The 20624-nt window shown below is 34.8% G+C and overlaps 1 protein-coding gene across 2 annotated transcripts in view; it reads right to left on the bottom strand.

The window, feature by feature from the left end:
• The window catches only part of LOC102692276 (serine/threonine-protein kinase 32C), an 81488-nt gene that overhangs the window by 34648 nt on the left and 26216 nt on the right, over positions 1–20624 (bottom strand). For both annotated transcript variants that reach the window (XM_069188981.1, XM_015346502.2), the window contains exon 2: positions 3178–3233. Coding sequence is in view for 1 of the 2 variants with exons in the window: in XM_015346502.2 (XP_015201988.1) it covers positions 3178–3233 (56 nt within the window). In the remaining variant the exon portion in view is untranslated. The remainder of the gene's footprint in view (positions 1–3177; positions 3234–20624) is intronic.

Raw genomic sequence — 20624 nt, 5'->3', positions numbered from 1 at the left:
GAGTAGATGCCCTGGAGATCTACAATTATTCTAGCTCATATAAGAACATAAGAAAGGTTACAAATGAGAGAAGGCAATTCACACTAGCTCGTTTGGGTCCTAATAGCTAGTTGATCCAAGTGTCTCTTCAAGTTGTTTCTTTAACAAAGCCAGAATGTCACCTTCACTTGGATTTCGTGTTATACTCTCAACTACCCCTTATGTAAAAAAATGCCTCCTTTTCTCAGCTTTAAAGTCTCTTTCCTTAGTTCCCATTTGTTTCTCCTAGTTCATATTTAATGGTGGATTCTGAAGTGCTTGAATTCAGGTGAAACTGGGAACACCTGTGAGGATTTGTAATAGTTGAATCAGATGTTCTCCTGATCTTTTGTGTTCAAAGCCAAAAAAGATTCAGTTTTGAATCTTTTAAGCCAAGGGATGTGTCTGGTTGCTCTTTGTTGGTATGATTCTGGAGCAACATCTTTATTGCAACAAAAAAAATATCCTTTTGAATGAAATTCAATATTTCCATCTGTTTACCTTTACAATGTCCAAAAAACTGAAATGCGATATCAAAACAAACACCTAAAGCACTTAGTAATAATGTGTTAAAGTGTAAAATCCCATCCTTAATCAGTCATTTCAATATAAGTAGTTAACCATATTTAATTCCCTCAGTCCCATAAAAGACTAATACTGTAATCCTTCTACAGTAATACTAAGAAAAAAGTAAAATCCCCCTTTTTTCCCCAAGCATTCTTGAGGTTCACCAAACTGCTGAAATGACTGAGACCTTTCTGAATGACAGCACCTGCCTATGGGCATATAAGGGATGAATTAAACTGTGTAGACTAGCACTGGTCACTATAACTGACCACTCATTTTGATCCACAACAATATTCTAGAAGATTACAACTGAATAAATGTTATACCATCTTACATCCTGTGTTCTCTCTCTGCAGTTTCTGTTAGACCTGTGTATTGTGTCTGCTGCTATGAGTTCTGTTTTAATTCATTTGCCGTCTATTCTTCCAACACTTTGACCTCCTTTCTTTCTCAGCTCTTGCTGTTAGCACTCTAACACCTCATTAGCTAACTTGCCATGGTGCCATCAACTTTATTGCTTGAAAGATCGCCAGTCAGTAGAGCTGTTCATGTTCTGCTGTTGCCAGCTTACTGGGACATTTACAGTCAATTGCTATTCTTGGATTCTTTCCATCAAACTTCTCAATTTATTTTGGGATATCTACCCCCCACAGTGCAAATCTGTAGGAAATTCCTAATATTTAATGCATAATTAGAAACAATCAGAACATGAAGCTCAACCAGGAACAGCAAGGCATACTACAGTATATGTGAAAAGATCAGGGAACCTGAGAGCTGTAAGGTAAAGTGACCCTAAGGAAAGCGATACGAGACACCTAGACTTGTGTGCTAGAAGATGAACCTGGGAAAAAAGATCTAGCAAGCAGACAAGAGTACATTAACACACCTGAAGAAAGCTCCAAGGCTGAAACATTGTGTTTTCTCTCTTCTCTTTTCAGCATGGAATAAACCTATTATTTGTTCCTCACAAGAGTACATTATATTCCAGATATAAAGTTGAACTTAATACTCAATACTGCAGCTATAATTCTTATTAAAGATTGGTTGACTTTGCTAGTTTTAGGACTAATGCGGACATGCCTTGGAAGGAACTTTATGATAAGAAAGTCAATGGCTCCAGGGAAAACAGTAATGACTCAAATTTACATACAGTACATTCAAATGGTAATATATTCTGCAGCAGGCTCTGATGTCATGCTAAAAGAAAACACTTATTTCCAAAAGGAATTTATTAGAAGGAACCAACACCAGTAAACCCTGTGAGACAGTTAGCAAGTCCTTATTTAAAGCTTTCAGGACTTTAAAAAAACAAAACACAGATAACCTTCAAAATTAGATTGTTGTGCTTTCTATTATATCTAATTAAATAGATGTGCAAAAGTTTTGTTTCTTTGTACATTGTAGAAAGACATCTTGTCTTCTTGCCCCTAACCCCTGAAAAGAAATAACTTTTCACAAAAGGCAATTTTGTAATATAATTATGCAGGTCAAAGACTCATACAAGTGAGTATGTAGGTGTTATACAGGTTAATTACATAGAATGATTCCAAAATGTCCATATTTTTTTTTTATTTCCTTGTGGGAAAAATAAAATCCATTAACATTTTTTAAACGTTTTGGCTTTTCTTTGTCCACAATAACAATTTTCTAAACGATTTGTGAATGTATTTTTATACATTCAAATAGTTTTGAAAGACGTAACAAAACATTTTTTAATATGTCATCATGCTCGTGTTGTTTTATTTTAATTTATACTTCAGTGGTGAGGCAAACATATTATCAATTTATTAAAAATTCTTACAAAAGAGAAGAAGGTTCTTTTGTTCAATTTCCTGAGATGTTTCCTGTCTTCTAAACTGATAGCATCATCTAGCTGTTACAAGGAGCACTGTGTATATATGATTTGAAACATTACTTCATACATTAATCTTTCCACATAATTATTTTTCATCTGTGATAAGGTCCACATGTAAGCTTATACAGTATGAGTCATAGAATTCTCTAAATGACTGTAGAGAGCTTGATGTTCATTTTTAATTTCCGTGCTTTCTAATGGCAGTATCACCAAGACAATGGAAGCACTGTTTCTTTTAGTACTGTAGTATTTACATAACATTGAAACTCAGAAATTGTTTCCTGGGGTGCATGCTTTCTTGGTAAAATGAAGATTAATCAAAGGTATTGTGTCATTCTGCATTGTTATTCAAACAGAATTTAAGTTTTACAACAAGATTCATTATAACAATTTTGGGCATGAGTAAAGTCTCAGTAGACAGGAACATCATTAAAAATGGCAAAAAATTAATTAACTGGTGTAACAGCAGTAGTTATGAGTAATTGAAAAGACAATGTAATTACTTAAGGCCTACTTTATAAATCTCTTACTGTTTCCTTTTTTAATGAGTATAGGTAATTAATACAATAAAATTAGCTTGGGTCCAATGCGTCACAATCTCTGTGTATTATAGTATACTATAAAGATCATTCAGATCTGTTGGCCCTGAAATACAATATAATTATTATTTATATCAATGTAAATAATGGACACATGATTCATGAACGAAATATGTGGTAGAGTATTTAAGTGCTTACTTTGCCAAAGCTCCCTTTCCCAATGGCTCGAAGGATTTGGAAATGGTCAAAATTCACTGCAAAAAAAGCAGAACATCAATTAATACCATTTTCATATTGTGCAATTAGATTGCACAATGTTGTACAGATTTATGAGATCTCCTATAAATCTTCTGAAGTGTATATCTACATAAAATAAAAAACAATCAGTTTTGTACTGTTCATTATTCAGGAATTCAGTGCCTTTGATTACAGAGTAATTTTATATAAAACCATTTGATCATCATAATGAGCCACATTTGTTTCAACACTACTGAATCTGCCCCATTTATCAAAGAACAATTATTATCAAAAAGAACGAATCACATTGCTAAAATGTATTCCATGTAAACATTTCTAAGGTAAATATGGAGTTGATATTCTTCACTGAAGCATGTGACCATGCTGCTTTTGTTTATATAATTCACATAAATTCTCAACAATGATTCACAAACATTTTCTAGGAGATTACAACTGAATAAATTATCTTCTACAGTAGAACTATAAAAAAGCACAAAAAATGCACTTTAGCATGGAACACTGAATACCAGATTAGCCTGCACTACTAGGTCAGTACAGAAGTGTATTTATCTGAATAAGAAGTATTTGCTGTGCTTTTTGGTTTTAAGAAATAATTTAAATTTATAAGTTATGCAATTGAATGCATTATTTCCACATTTTTGTCTGCAGATACCTAAATGTGTTATACTGTATCTCTATTAATAAACTAAGATACACAGTATCTTAAGTGTGTTCCTACATCACTTGTATATGCCAGAAAAAGATTTTAAAGGAAAAAAGAAAGATTGATTCTATGGATGCAAATCCTATAGGAATGTTATTTCCTATAGATGAAGATGATTGTTCCTGTAGTGGAGCAGAAGCAACATCCAAGTGCCATTCACCATGTTTCCTAAAGGAAAAGGCAGAGTTTTTGTTCATTTGTTTGTGTTTTAACCTGTGGACCCAGTGAGAGATTCCATAAAGGCTCTTTATTCTTTCCTCTGTAAGGTTCATTAAATTGAATAGATGTCAAGTTTGATTTTTTTTTGTCAAAATGTTAGCTTACCGTGTGCAGCGATGCATTACTCTGTAACCTTACTTCTCATCTGTCTAATCTCTCACTCATCTGTCTAATGTTAAGCCTTGCTATGATGGAGACCAACACGACTGACTCAATTCAGCTGCAATATGCAACCACAACTAAAAATAAAGGGAGGAAGTGTGAGTCTCCACACACATACAGTAGCTACTTTACTTTAAGAACAAATCAGAATAAGTACAAGTCATGCACATTTCTCAATTATATAAAATTAACAGGGGTAAATGAAGATTAGATAAGGATGGGCAATTCAGAATTTGCATTGGACTCAAAAGATTTCTATTTCTTATTGTGAAAAGATTAGATGCAAATTTCAATTTTTTTCCACAATCATCAACATAAATACCATAGATCTGAGAGATTAAGAGTAAGTTATTTTATTTGATTTTTCTTGCACCTTGATAAAATAATAAAGTATTGATGTAGACAAATTTAATTCTTCCTTTTATTTTATGTTTTATGTTCTCATAATTCAAAAGTTTGTGGGAATATATTGTTAGAAACGTGGGGGTTATGAAAATGGTGAAGATCAGGAATTGATCGAGCTGTTTAGTCAAGAAGAGAAATAAATAATTCATAACCCACAATTGTAAGTGATTTCTCCAGAATATACACAAGTGCTGGTTATAATTAAAGACATGAATTCTTTATTCTCTGATGCAGCTTTGGTGACAAGAGTAATAATCCAGGCACACTTAACAAATATTTAGTAACAATGACAAGACAAAAACGATGCTACAGAGAACAACTACACACAACTTATTCTGTGTATACTGCATTTACAGACAAGGTGTTTCAGAGGCCTAAAACCCTAAATCATCTAGAAGCCCCTAGGCTGCTACTAAGTATTGAACTCTTGAATAATGTCCACAGAGGCCACAATAAGAGATAAGCTGCCTTCCTAGTAAATGCAATACAACCTTCAGTTACCTTCTCTTTCTGCAAACACAGATGCCACAAAATAAATGGGAGCCTCTCTTCCTATTCTAAAAATGAACCCTAAGCAGGAATGATGTCTCTTACCAAGGTATCTTTTACCCAGGAAACCCACGTTCCCTAAAACACAGAATAGCCAGCTCTCCCTAGTGAGATTCAAATACTTACTGTAGCTCCAGTCAGATTTTGTTTAGATTATCATAAAGTAGGGGCTCACATCTGGCCTGGCGCAAGCTTCAGGTTCCTCCTGACTCCTCCCCTTGTGGTCTGACCTTCCTTTTCTCCCTGTCCTTTCTCTGTGGTTCTAATGTGGTTTTATATGGTGTGCTTCTGTACCGCTCATTAACAATCATTAACCCACAACTTAATTACCTAGGTATACCAAGGTAAACTTTCCAATTGTTTTTGATCAGCGGATCCCCCACATCCCCTCTGCTTTGAAGCAGAGTAAACTGAAGTGTTTACTCTGCCAGGTGTCACACACTTTATAACTCTTAGAAATACTTCCTAGTCACTTTGAAGCTTTAACAATATTGAGGTCAATTCTGCAGACATCAGAACTAAATTATATTTAGATATTTTACATCCTAATTTTTAACAACCATGTTCAAATCCTAATCATTACTACACTCTTCACACTGTAGACATCAATTTTTATTGCACTTCTCACTGTCCGTGCTTACTGCATTGTATTGTTGTATTATTATATTATTATGTTGGACTGTACCGTGTTGACTGTGCCTGGCTGCTGTTGCACTGCAATTTCCCTCACAGGATTAATAAAGTATCTATCTCTCTAACTATCTATCCATCCTATGAAGCTCATATGAAGTCTGGCCTCTCAATTCTTTTTTGTACAACAATTCTAGAACAGGCATCAGATGTCAAGTCAACTGAAGAATACATTGACCTCCTGTAATATTATCAAATTCCACAAGAACCTAAGCATTATGAGGCAGTACTTTTCTAAGTCACAACCAAGCAGACTAGCTAATTTATTCTCAGTGATTCCAGTTAAGCATACCCCATGAATTAGAACTAGGGAATCACAAGTTTATTTTAAAGAAATGAATGAACTCTGCATTAGGTATATTTAATGTTGCCAACTAACACCAGTGTAGACCAGACCCTTACTTTACATTACTCACTAAGGAAGTGAGACTAATCAATACACATCTAGCATTCTCGTGTTACATTATAGGCTCATTTTGGTCAATAATCCCATTTAAAAAAAAACACCGATATAAAACACTTCGACAGATTGCAAACTCTAAATGCCTTTCTTTTTCATCATTGCCCAAGATGAGTTGCAATGTACATTAGAAAAATGTCTGAAGTGAAGAAAGTTACTTTAGATTTATATACTGTATTCCAACAACAAATGTATTTATATATTTATATGCATTACAACTAAAATTTATTTTCCAGGCAATTAATTTCCTTTCTAATACCTCTAATCAGTCACAGATCGCCTTATGCAGTACTGCCTTCACAGCTATAGTTTTTAATGTACTCTTCTGGGGATTATTTATGATCTAATGGTGTGATAGAGACTAAATTGATCTTTATGCACGTGTTTATATGTGTAGAAAGTTAATTGACAATGAGGCATTAAGATATATGTACAAGTTATTAAAGGCTGAGGAGACACTTTTAGAAAACATATTTACCAATCATAAAGTATTAAATCAGTCACACATACAGTCACAATCCATTACTGTGTTTAATACAGAGTCAATACAGATTTCCTTCAGCACCACTTAATCTCTGTCAGTCAATCCAGACTCTAAGGCTAAGAACAAAATTTATCAGTAAATTATAATTTATTTTTACATAGGCCATTCTTCATTAACCATTTATAAACATAAACACATTAAGTTTTGTCTCGAAGCTGTATCTCAGAATTGCTCCCTAAGGGAAGTAAAAGTTGTGCTTTCTTCATCAACATCTTTTTCCTTCTTCTCTTACTTTCTTTAAGGAGCATGCAAGGCTGCTTAGATGCATCCATTGTCTTACTGCCAGGAAAAGTATGAGGAAATGGGTCCAAGGCTAACTTGCTTGAATTAATTTACGCCCTAGTCCCCAAATAATGTTTTAAATTAATTAAAACATTTAATATGTGGAGCAGAGTGAACCTTACATAGCAGATCTGATAAACACTGTGAGTCTTCTAAACAAATACTAGATTTATTATAGAGCTGGATTAAGGTTGGTAATTTATTTTATCATCCTAGTCCTACTGAGGTCTAAATGTTCTTCCTTTAAGGTTATGAAAGCTACATATTATTTGTAATACCTGCAGGATACAGCACATTTGCTTGTAACAAAGACAAACCTGATCTTTACTTTGTTTACAATAATACCTACAATAATAATACCTATACTACTAACAATAGCCACAATGATTGTATTTATGGAGAAAACATCAAGAAAATAAAAACCCTCTTCAACAGCACACAGATTTTACAGAAAATATAAAAACCACAGTAAATGTACTCAATAAACAAAGTCATACATTAAAATTAGTAAAGAGTTTGGTTTTTCAGTAAATTTAAAAAATGTTGACAGCTACAGTCATTAATGTATTTGGACACTGAGTTCCACAGGCAAATTACTGTTTTGTACAATAAGAATGTTAAGATACTTTGAAATACTCTACTTAGTCTAATACCATTTCATTAACCTTTTATGTATTCAGGCATTCAGTAATCACTGCAGCACTAGCAAGTTCTGTGTCTGATTAAGACTAATTGGTATGGCAGCTGGATATGTGTTTGAGCTTTTCAGTTGCAAACTAACTTTATGATAATTATGCATCGAAGATTATGATCACGGTTCTTACAGAAAATGTAATAATTTACCATTCTATACAACAGAAAAAATTTCAAGTATTGCCAATTCAAAGTTCCCCAAAATAAATTTTGAACAGTTATTGATACTAAGCAGAACCAGTAAAAAGAGGTTAAACAAAGCAAAGAAAAATTACTAACTCAAACATTTTCAATTAGTTTAAAAGTAAGATTTTGATGACCAAATGAAATATGGAAAAATGCATCTTAAAATATATATGACAATAAAAGCACAGAAATCGGTTATTATAAGACTGATTATCAACATTTCCACTGGAGTACTATGGAAGATCCAGTGTCCCTGCTGCAATCTTCAGCATCTGTTTGCACTTCTTGATTATTTTTTTCCACTTGATTTATTTCTGGCTTTCATTCAATGGGAGTCATGTAGCCTATAAAAAGACATGACAAAAATATGCAAGCTCTATGAATGAGTGGATGCTTCATGTAATTGAGGTTGCTATGTTAAATATCACTTAACAGCTGACAATTTTGAGCACACAATCAATGTGTGTTATGAGAACGCTAAAATCCCCAAGGTTATATCCTGATTTAGTGAGTATTCACTAATGTTCAAGAACAGGAACATTAAACTATTTTACTCTTATGTACCATTTTCAAATTCTCAATACAAAGCTGATTACACTTATGATTAAAAAGGCAAAATATACCCCATTCTGGTGCTGCAGGTAGGCAGGTGATATTGCTTAAAAGCCCATGGGGAGAAACCAATGTCTATGGGTTTTAACTCAACATCATAGTGGTGTTTAATCAAGCTCACGCTATCGAAAAGACAGTACCAACCTTATATTCAATTATATTTATAAACTGTTTTTTAGGTTACAAAATATTTTTGAATTTCCCCTTTGTCATTCCGTTATCCATGGTCAACAGCATTATCAAATACTGTAATGGTTTAAATATAACAATTGCTTTAATATGTCACTTTTCATAATAAAGTATCCCAAAGTTCTTTACACATAGGAGACGACACACTTCACCAACAGCAGTTTTCAGGCCCATTACACAGCAAATCAGATTATGCAAAACTCATCAGAATAGCCAGCATTCCCAAAAAGTGGCAGAAGAAACAACCTTGTTCTCTGAAATAAAATATATAGTTTAAAATATCAGAAAAAAATATGAGCAGGACTGAGGTAATCTAAAACGTCTACAGCCACAACACAATGAGTTATTAAGAGTAAGAGCAGAATTTGTATAAAATATAGAGTACAACTCAAGAGGGGGAAAGACAGGGAAACTATTAGCAGCCAGATTTAAAAAACACTTTATGATCAATACTATAAGAAATATCAAGAAAACAGTTAACCTAGAGAGAAATAATTTAAGCTTTTGTCAAGTTTCTTTGAATAAATATATTAATCAGATGTTTCTTGCATATTGAATGAGATTCAGAGCTTTCTAGCTGACACATCTCTCCCCAAACTCTCTACAGAAGATAGGAACAGTCTTGAGCCTCATTTTCTCCTAATATTTCACCTGGACCTGTATATACAGCTGAGTTCTATCAGAGCTTTACTCCAGACATTTAATGTGGTGGACAGAGACCACTTCAATATCATTTAGGGAGTCCCTAATAACACTGATATACATTAATGTGTGGTAGCTAATGCCCAATATGTTTAATCAATTTGGATAATAAGAATGTAGCTAAGATACCTTGCAAACCGGTTACATAAATTGCAACCAAAAATGTATACATCAAGACCAAAGAGGGTTAATGGGGAATAGATATTCTTTAGATAACACAAGGAAGCTGTGTTTAACTTAATGCATCATGCCAAACCCAGTTTATCATTTGCTGTATGCACACTGGATTCTGAGACAGTCTTTGACAGAATTGAATGGAATTACTATATCTATTCAATGTGTTTAAACTGTTTGGTTATGTCCCAAATTTCAACTGAAATCTTATATGACCAGCCATTCCAGGACTTTCTGAATTATATTCAGGTATCTTGTGGCATTCAAACATTGCTTTACTCCTATCAAGGAACTCAATGTGTGCATGAAAACATATCCCACTCCATTACACATTACACAACCATCAACCAAACTGTATTCTTGACAGCCAGCAGGATGGATCCATTGATCCTTTCATCAGAGTGAAACAGCAGAAACTGGGATTTATCAGACCAGGTGCTGTTTTTCCAATCCTTCACTGTTCAGTGTTTGTGTTGTGTAGCCCATTGCAACCACACTTTCTTGTTTTTTGCTGACTGGAGTGGAACTCTGTTGGGTTGTCAACTGCCAGATACCATCTGTGACAAGGTATGAAATGCTGCTTTCGTTACCACTGTTGTACTCAGCTGTTAGCTGACTGTCTATAGCCAATCTGTAACTCTGCAAAATTCATGTCAGTCTCTGTTGGGCCCTTTCATCAACAGTCTGTTTCTCCCCACATTTCCCTTAAATCACTTATTGAAACACCAATTAGTTCTTCATTTACATTACTTAACAGCTTACTGTCTAAAACTTTTCCTCTTAGTAACCTGCATCAGTGATTAGATAACTATAGTGACAAATTATTGCAGACTACAATACAAATGAAGGCCCAGACCTTTGTTAACTGGCTAAATGCAAAGTGAGACAGGTATTTTGACAGCTTTGAATTTTGTTCGATTGCTCATCTTTCGATAGCTGATAGACATAGACTATACTGTCTGCCATAATGCCAGTTTAGAGCCATCAATGGATAACTATAAAGTGCAAAAATACATAATATTACATGTAATATACATAAAGGACCACTACTGCCTCTACTGTAGTCTTTCTGGACCTCTATGGTGGAGAAAATGCAAACATACTTGTGTCCTTGGTAGGTTTCTACATTTCTGACCCCTTGTATCATTGCTAAAAATAGCCTTGCAAAAATGGGTGGATAGTATAAAAACTTCTCAGAAAGAATGGATTAATGAAGCTCTATCACAGATCAAATTTGAAAATATATCATGCAGTCTACAGGGGAAAAAATAATCAATATAAGAATGTATGGGCCCATTAGGTATTTAAATGTTACCTGATATCAATTGTAATGTTTTCTTTTATTTTTATTTATTTTTTTCCTTTTGTTCACAATTTTCCTTCACCTTCTATCCTTATATATTGATATCAGTTACATTCCCTTGCAGTGAATGTTAATTTTACAAATAATATTGGAATATTGTTCACACTAATTATCTTACAAAAGAAGGAAAATAAATGAAGAAGAGAGGGGAAAATATTGTATGAAAATAAATGTAAGAATCATTAAAAAGTAAATATGAGAGGGGAAACAATAAAATAGGTAATATTGTTTTCCTCCAAGCTGGGAGGGAGTGAATAAAGAAAAAAATATGCAATGTGCAAACAGACTTCTAAACAGTACACCAGGATTAAAACCAATGTTCCCATGAGTAGTGCCATGACCAGAGTCAGAATTTAATGTTTCACCCAAAAGTAAACCTCCTATTGCATATTGTCTTATGCCTGGTGACTGAATAGTCACCATAATGAAGCATTCGTTTGAAAATTAATTATTCAATACACTGTAGCTTTAAACAATAAATGGCAAAAAATATTTAATATGATTTTGTCTTATGTATGATCAATACCTGCAGTACCCTCACCTTTGAACTGTGAATTAACTAACTAAATCTTTTAAGTAATCAATCCTTGTTAAAATAATGCTGAATATTTAGCCAATATCCTGATTTTCTGACATTGTTTATTGTTTTCAGAACAAAATACTGAAGAATTAGTATTTAAGTTATTAAACTAAAGCATTTAATTTAGATATTTACAGATACTGTATATCACTGTGATGTATTCAAGAATTTTAAGTATTTTAAATATTTCAGTTATTTAAGAACAGCGCCTGTCACCTTTGTTAACTGGGATCCAACAAAACTTTGTTTCACTATATACAGTAAATAGTGGTGTCTGTGGGCTCTTGAGGATGTACCACAGCACTTTTTCATAATTTAATATGCAATTAGATTCAATTCACTGTAAATAATGCAAGTAAAACAATAACATAATGCATTTCTATCTGGGTTTCCACACCCAGCTTTCCAGATAGCATGGAATTATTTTAACTTACTTGCGTACAGCTTTAATGGAAGCTAGGTAAATGTACAGAGCATCCTTTATATTAAACCTGTGCATTTCATATAGCTTGGCTTGTGTTTAGAAGGAACAGTGCAATTTTGAATTGGTTTCAGTGAAAAAGAATTTGCATGCCTTGTGCTATTTCTATTTTAACAAGCAGAGACAACCACTCTTTATCTGAGAACAAAGCCTAGCAGATTGTCAATACCATGAAGTCAATACTATAAGTGGATTTTAGTTGTGATGCACTCCAAGATGAAGGACCAAATAAGTCACACTGATTAGCTGAGAAATCCACAGTGTTCTTCAGCAGACTATACAGTACTGTAACGCATACGGCCACCATTGCAGGTTGTTCGAGCTGGCTTAGCAATAGCAGGGACCTCAGCCGCCGGGCTGACGGGAGATTTCCCTTTAGCTCAACTGGCTGGGTCCCTGTTGAGTGACGCTGGAGGCCCGGGTTCGAGTCGCCAGCGGTGGGAGGCCGACCTGAGGCGGCAGCAGTGAGGGCACATACCCACGTGAACCCGAGAGCACTACAGTATATTAACCTTTTAGTTGCTCAGTACTTTCTTCAAAACACTTTTCAGTAGCCTGCACTGTCATCATAGTCGCAAAAGATGGCAAAAGCACAAAAGGTACATTAACACTGTTATATTTATTTATACATATATAAATATATATTTCTATAAATCTCTCAAACATAAGGATAACAATACATGATATCAAATTCTGCTCTGCTTTTTTGTTAATACAAGGTGACCTCAATAAGCAAACACAGTATTTCATAAAAGAAATGAGAACCTGCTTCCCAGAAGGAATAAACCTGATGAAAAAATATCAAGGACATGACCTCTTAGAAAGACCATGTTGCTGATATATGTAGTGTAAACCAGACTTTACACCAATGTCCCCTGTATGCTAAAATGGATCAATATTTTGTAGCAGCTTCTGTCCCTTTGGATAAAACTAAGATTCTGACTACTTTGACATTAAAGATCTAATGACACATACTTGTAAGAATAAAAGGATTGTTAGCCACAGTGTCTTTGAGGATTGTACATTCTGACCTTCTTAAAAGTCCACCTTAATTCAATTGGTGGAACAATTTTCTTTTTTCCACCTGAACTGGTATATAGTGTGACTGCTGATGCATAACAAATGCTGTATGTTACCCAGGTGGCTGTTGCACTTCAGTGATCAAAGAAGTGGTGCCATATACAGTATGTGAAGTGTTTTGTCATCCTTTGGGAGGAAATTCACTACAAAATTGCAAGCAATTACTACTAAAACTTATCTATTATAATTACGTATGTAGCGGCAAGGCTTATTAAAGTACAGGAATTAAGTTTGTTGCTCCCTTGCCAGTCCCTCTCTCCTTCATCTCAGTGGTGCTTTATGCAGACAGGCCATTCCACATTTGAGGTGTTTTTCTAGCCGACAGAGTGTCCTGATAAGGAACAACTCCCAATGCTGAGATTCTCCAGCAACCCTCATAAATGGTCATCTCTGGGGCTTCACGGTCTGGGAGATTGCAAGGGAGAGTCATCCCAAGTTATTTACAACCCTAAGGTCAGAGTGCATTGTTACTCATCCTCAGCCAATCAGGGACTGGTAGGGCAGGGTAACCCAACGTGGGTCTCAGATGCCCATGAAACTTTCAACCAATGAACGACCGTAGTTCCTCCAGGTAAAACAGGCAGCACAAGGGTTCCTCAGTGCGCCTCCTGGACATTTTCAGACTCAGCTCGGACCACCACGTAACGGCCAGTGTGTCCAAGTAGCAGGACTTTCCTTTGTATAAGAGTCGAGAACAGAGGTTGCCAGCGTGTAACCAAAGGATCCACCCGAGGTTAGGCCAGCAGCAAGCCTTGTGAACCCACCATGAAAGCTCACCTGATCAACAAGTGAACTACGGTCGGAACTGTGGACAGCTGAAATCAGTATTCAGAACTACCGCTACATCAGGAACGTACCGGTCTTCTTCCTGCCTAAAGACCTGCTTGGACCCGCAGTCACTTTTCTCCTGTGCACAAACTCACTAGTAAAGCCAGAACTAACTAGCCGGTCTTCAGAGAGCCCACTGCTAGAGCATCGCAGCAGGAATCTCTCCCATCACGTCGCAAGCCTCAACAGCACTGCCTGGCACCAAGCCAGAGAGCGCCGATGGACACAGCAACAGCCTGCCACTGCTTCTTTGTGCCCGCGGGAGATCTGAATCCACACAGATCGGATGAGTATTCAACATTCTGCATTATAGCTCGAGAATTAAATTGTTACCTTAACACCAGTTGATATCAATTTAATTCCTATGAGTGATGTACTTGCTTTTGAGTATCTAGTGTAGAAGTTGTAATCCAAGTTTATTTACGAAACGGTATAAATGAATGATATACTGAATGTATGTCCCTCTTGGTATTTGTAACTCTTCGTGACTGAATATATACTTTTTGTATTCTGCTAACCCTCACAATAAGATCTGTTATGTTTATATGTATATTTTATGCATTAATAAATGTGTTCTTGTGTATTAGTATCCGTGTGTGTGTTGTTTGAGTTATCCCGCAAGGTTGATTCTAATAGCCATCAAATAATCATTTTGTGACTTACTGCTACAATAATTGTCCCAGTTAAGCACAAAACCCCTACATTTACTGGTGCCTCATGAGAGGATGCCTACACTTATAAAACATTTTCCACACTTAAGCACCTTTATAAAATCTGAAGGCATCCCTCAAAAAAACTAGTCGGATTTAATAGTCTTTTTATTATGTTTTAATCAAACAACATATATCCAAGGAGTTGAAAAGAAACCTTTTATCAAAGCGAAAACAAACATAATATTATTTCTCAATGGAGGCCAAAGACCCTCTAAAAATGAACAGAGAATATCTTTTTTGACTCAGGACAGCTATAAATATAATTTTTCATAACAGCAAAACACAATTATCTTCATCATGCCTTTAATAATCACTTCGAGGTTAACTAGATAAAACTGTTCAGCCTTTCCTGCTCAGTATATTAGCGATAAGGTGGAAAAAATCATGGTATAGTGGAAGTCTGAAAACACGTTACAATGTTATTTATTAGCATATTTTACCGACATAATGCATAGATAAAGGATGTTACATGGAAGGTTACAATATCAATTTACTCTAAAATCACTCTTATCACAACCATTGTGCAAAACTGTAAATGAGAAATTTCCTGCAAAGAACACACATTTTCACAATACTTAAAACATAAAATATTTAGTCATAATATATTATTATCAGTTAATTTTCTTTTGGCAAAACTACGATTCATTTACATTAAATCGTGAAACAGTATTGTAGTACAACACTATGCTCAGTAATGAGACTGAATTGTACTTCCCACCCTAGTCCAGGTGACAATAAAGCATCTGACCCTGGTACCTACAGGTCTGGAGAGGCTGACAGATGTGATTTCAGAAGTGAATTCCAACACAATTTGAAATAAATGAAATGTTCACATTTTTAGAAAAAATGACAGATATTGTTCATGAGTGTAGCATTAGAATGTATTTTGTGCTCTTCAATTTATGTAAAGTTTCACTGGCTTTATAAAAAGTTAACTTGTTTAGTTTTGTAGTGAATTATGTATGCTCAAATTATGACTATGCATGTTTTAGGCACTGTTTCTGATGAATTATCAATGTCTGCACAAGCTGTGGAAATAAAAATCTAGCTGTATCTGGCATACACTGCTTTTCGAGTCATGTTCACATAGCACTTAATTTTGAAATTTGCATGCATACTTGAGAAAATAAATATATGATAAATACATAATCACCATGTCATGCACTGCCACCTACATCCCACCCAAGTATGATTTCTCTGATTCACTCACTGTTTTGCATAGTGTGGACAAGATGGTCAGGTTTGAGACTAATAGCTTATGCTCAATTTAAAAGACTGTCTTAGGTCACAGCTTTCAAGTTCAGTTTTAAGGGGACTGTCTACTACTACAACTAGAATATAAATTATAAGACTTATATTGAGATTTTTTTATTTTAACTAAAAGTCTATGATTCATTATGGAGAAAAATATCGATTTGATATTGAGATTTGAATATCGTCTACTTACCTTCATTAAATGGGTGAAAAAACAAACAAAAACATAGTAAGATAGGAAATGTGCAAGTTATTACATGGCCATAGAGACACATCTAATGCCATTTCAAAGAGCCCCTGATAAGCAGAATGTATTACTGATAATAATTTATTTCCAACATATTAACCCTAGAATGGAGTAGTTCAGTGAGAAAGCAATTTGACTGAGAGACTAGGTTTTACCCCACTTAGCAGAGGAAATGACAGTCTTGCCATAAACAAGACTACCAAGACTACCAGAGCCCCCCACAAACTTTACTGAGCCAAGCTCCTGCTAAAGGGGAAGCGACACAATGGAGGGAAGGACACAAAACTGAATGTTAAAAAAAACTGTTTGATATCCATTTGTATATACAGTATAGCTGAGCATGGCAGGGGGTCCATTTACAAACTTTTAAAATGCATTTTGAATCATTTAATATTAAAATCTGAACAAGCCTCCTATATGATGTGTTTTGTGATACATGCCAAATTGCATGTGTTCTTCCTAAAATGAATTGAAGTATAATCATTGTTGATAAAGGAGGATTCTATACTAAATCTCAGTAAAAAAGGCATCAGGCTTCCTGCAGAATCGAAAGTAGGGCAGACTGTTATTGACCAGTAATGGAAGTTCCGAGGACTGAAGGCATGTAATTATTGCTCTTTGCAACACTGGCCTAATAATATCTTTATAAAAAGTAATGTTGAGACACATTACACTGCAATATTTAGCTTCACTTCTGTCATTTTTCAGCTGTTCACCTACCAGATAGTATGAACAACAGACATAGGCTGGAATTTCTACAATAACTGAACTACTGTAGTATATTGGATATTTTTAACATACAACACATAATGAATATGTAATTAGATGAAAAGGGTATGGTATTATCACTCAATATGACAATAATTTTACCAATCCATTTTAAGAACATTGGGCAAATTCAATGTATCAGTGTCCATAAATATGAAAGAAACTTTGATGAACAGAAATACAAAATGACTATCATATAAATCAATCTCCAAAATCTAAAAAATACTTCCTACAAAATTCACTCTAATATATGCTCCCAAAGATTATTAGTAACTTTTTCTTCGTAATATTTTTTTAGTACATGCTTAACAGGGAAAACGCATTCCCCAAAGAACATATCTTTATCAAAAATGGCATATATCCATATTTTTGTTCCATCATTCAATAACACTTACATCCTGTGGTAGAAACAGCCAAAGACCAGATTCATACTGCACATATTAATTAGAATGAAATGCTTGTGCCAAATCTTATCTTGTTTATACTTCAAATGAGAACTTGGTATTTATACCTGAGATCAAATGAAAAAATAATATTTAAAAACAATATTAACTTTACACAATGCATCTAGTATTTCACAAATACTCATCAAAATCACTCATACAAAATAAACACAAAAATACTAAATAATTCAGGTATGTTTAAATCTATACAATCTGGAGCATTATATAATAATATTCTACATGTTGTACAAAATTATATTCTGAAAAAGAGCTGAAGAGCTTAAATGCCAAAACAATAGTACAGGAATACTTTTTAAAAAAAATTGGTACACTTAGCTAAATAACCTTGATTAGTTTGATACAGTCCTTTAAAGAAAAAAATGTGTGTCTAAATATATTCTGGAAAAATTAACAGTAAAAGAGCAAAAGAGGAAGCACAAATTTAAAGCACAAAGAAACAAACCTCCTAAAATAAAAGTTAAGGAACATATCATCATTGGGGTGTTAAGATGGCATGGTGTTACGTGCATGTCCATGCTTTTGTTTTGTTTTTTTTTTCCACTTCCTGTATTCAGGTATCCCCTCCCCCCCATTGGTCCATCATTACGCCACACTAATTTGTTACCCTATTCCTTGCTCATATATTTTCTTCGGTATTACCCATTTTCCCATAATCATGCAATTGGTTCACTTGTGATGTGTTATTGTTAACTGTGAACTTGTTGTACACTAGGGGATAAGATATAGGTAAGGTCGCTGGGTTACATTGTGCACCTGTAGGTTTGTTTTGTAGACACACTAGGTTAGGGGCGTGTTCTGGTTAGTTCAGTGTAGGGTAGTTAGGGCGCATGAAGACGCCGAAGAACCTTTTGATTTGTGTTTGTTTGGGTTAGTTAGGTTAGTCCTCACTGTATTAGCTAGATCTGTTTGGTTTTGTTATTTTATTTCCGTTGGCACCGCTCAAGTTCCTTTTCTGTGTGTTATTGTGTCCTGTATACGTACCAGTCACTTATTCACTTGAAAATAAATCACTTTTGCAATAACTTTTGTTGTCAAACTTCCTAAGTCCTTCACCAGAAACCCACCTGCATTCATACCCATCCTAAATGTTACACCCCTTTACCCCTAGACAACTGGGGTCGTAACACATGGCAACTAGTGATGCTACCTCAGAGCCATGGGGTTTTCAGTTCAGTTCTGGATTAGGGTAGCTTTTGTGTGTAGCTGGCATGGTCTGCCTCTGCAGGCGTTTCCTTCCATCTCCCAAAGGCATGCTGTCTGAGTTAACTGGGCTAACTCTAAACTGCCCCTGCATGCTTGTTCTTGTGTCCTGTGGTGTGCTTGTTTCCAGGTTGTAACCCTGTTTTTCACCCTATGATTCTGGGATAGGCTCCAGGAAGGTTGCTGCGACCCTTACTGAGACTAAGCTGTTTTCTAATAATGAATGGATATATTGTAATCACTGAACAACACTTATATCCTGTTGTAGTGATATTCTACCCCAAACCTTGCTCATAAGGTGGACACAATATAAAGGTTGCAGAATAAATAAGAAAAGTTACTGAATAGAGCAAAAGCAAAAAACAAGAAGAATTAAATTGTCCTTTTACTATGGGTGATGGTAACCCTTTCAACTAGTTTAATGACCTTCTATATAATGCAAGACTGTCAACTAGTTTAAGGGCTAACAACTAGTCCTTAAGTGATGTCACTACATAAGCTACTGTACATGCTACGCTATTATGATGTGGGGCCGAGGTATCAGCTGGCGATCTGTAGTCCCATACTGGTGCTCCCTCTGTAAAACACTATATACAGTATGTGAGCGATGGTGAATATGCATTCAGTTTCAATTACAAGAAGTGACAAGAACTTTGGCTTAATGTTATAATGTATATCCAAAAGGACTGCTTAATATTTTATAGTTAAAGATTTTTTTTTTCCAAAGCCAAAGCTATCCACTTAAACACTTTCCACTTTCAGCACTTCAAGGATCCGTCATAGAACCATCTAACGACAAATACAATTCTCTGGAACACTAAATCTAAATATTTTGTATTTCCAATTTTTCCAAATAAAATTGCATATTCTCTTCAAAGGTTTTGATTTGTAACTGTACTAGTCTATCAGCAATGGATGTGTGCATAAAATTGACAATTATACTCTGCATTAGATATTCTACTCTTAGAGTCTCTATTTTTTGACCTGCAAATTGAAAAGAACATCAGATTTTATCTGGAATAAAATGCAATTAAGGCATCACTAATTAACAATTGGAAAAGAGCTTTCCCTGATTAGGTTTGTGAGGTGACCAAGATTATCCTAAACACTAAAATCATTTCTAAAGAACAGGTCAAAATCAAGTGATTCAGTTTTGCCATAAAGAAGAAATTGAAATTGTAACCCCCCTCCTCCACATAATTATATCAAGAATGATAAAATCCACATGAAAAAAAGCCTCAATAAAAGGACCATGGCATTAAATAAAAAAATAGTTATACTAGTAATTACACTGACCTGTGTCTGAGTCACATTGCTGGTGAAATGTTTTGTTTAAAGTGAGACCAATTCATAATTAGCTTACTGAGAAATGTGGTGTGGGTGTATATGAAAACCAAAGACTAAACTGTTTAAAATGTTGAATTTGACCTCCTATGAGGAAGAACTGGCTGGAGGCCATTTCAGGAGTGAACACGGCGATTATACTTCAGGTAGAGTTTCACCTCATGTTCATTTGGGAATTGACAGAAGTACATGTGTCAAAACTGAATCCTTGAGGCATAATATGATATATACAATAATAGAACAGTTCCTGGTTGTTAAATTATTAAAGCCCTATGTAGATCTCCATGCTTGTATTTGAGTGCCTGGAATGTTTTGCCATCAGCTTTGGTGTTAAACCCCCTCAGTGTTTTTCTGCTGTAAAAATAGATTATTTGACCCCAAACAATCTATAATTTATGTACTGTATACTGCAGGAAATAATTCAAGTGAATTCCTGGCTTCTGTATGTAAAGTTAAAATTTATTTTTTTCTTTATTCAATTTAATTTAATACATT

The sequence above is a fragment of the Lepisosteus oculatus genome, chromosome 4 (assembly GCF_040954835.1).
Source record: "Lepisosteus oculatus isolate fLepOcu1 chromosome 4, fLepOcu1.hap2, whole genome shotgun sequence".
Lineage (NCBI taxonomy): Eukaryota > Metazoa > Chordata > Actinopteri > Semionotiformes > Lepisosteidae > Lepisosteus > Lepisosteus oculatus.
Note: the sequence above shows the minus strand (reverse complement) of the source record. Positions and strands in the feature narration are given on the sequence as shown.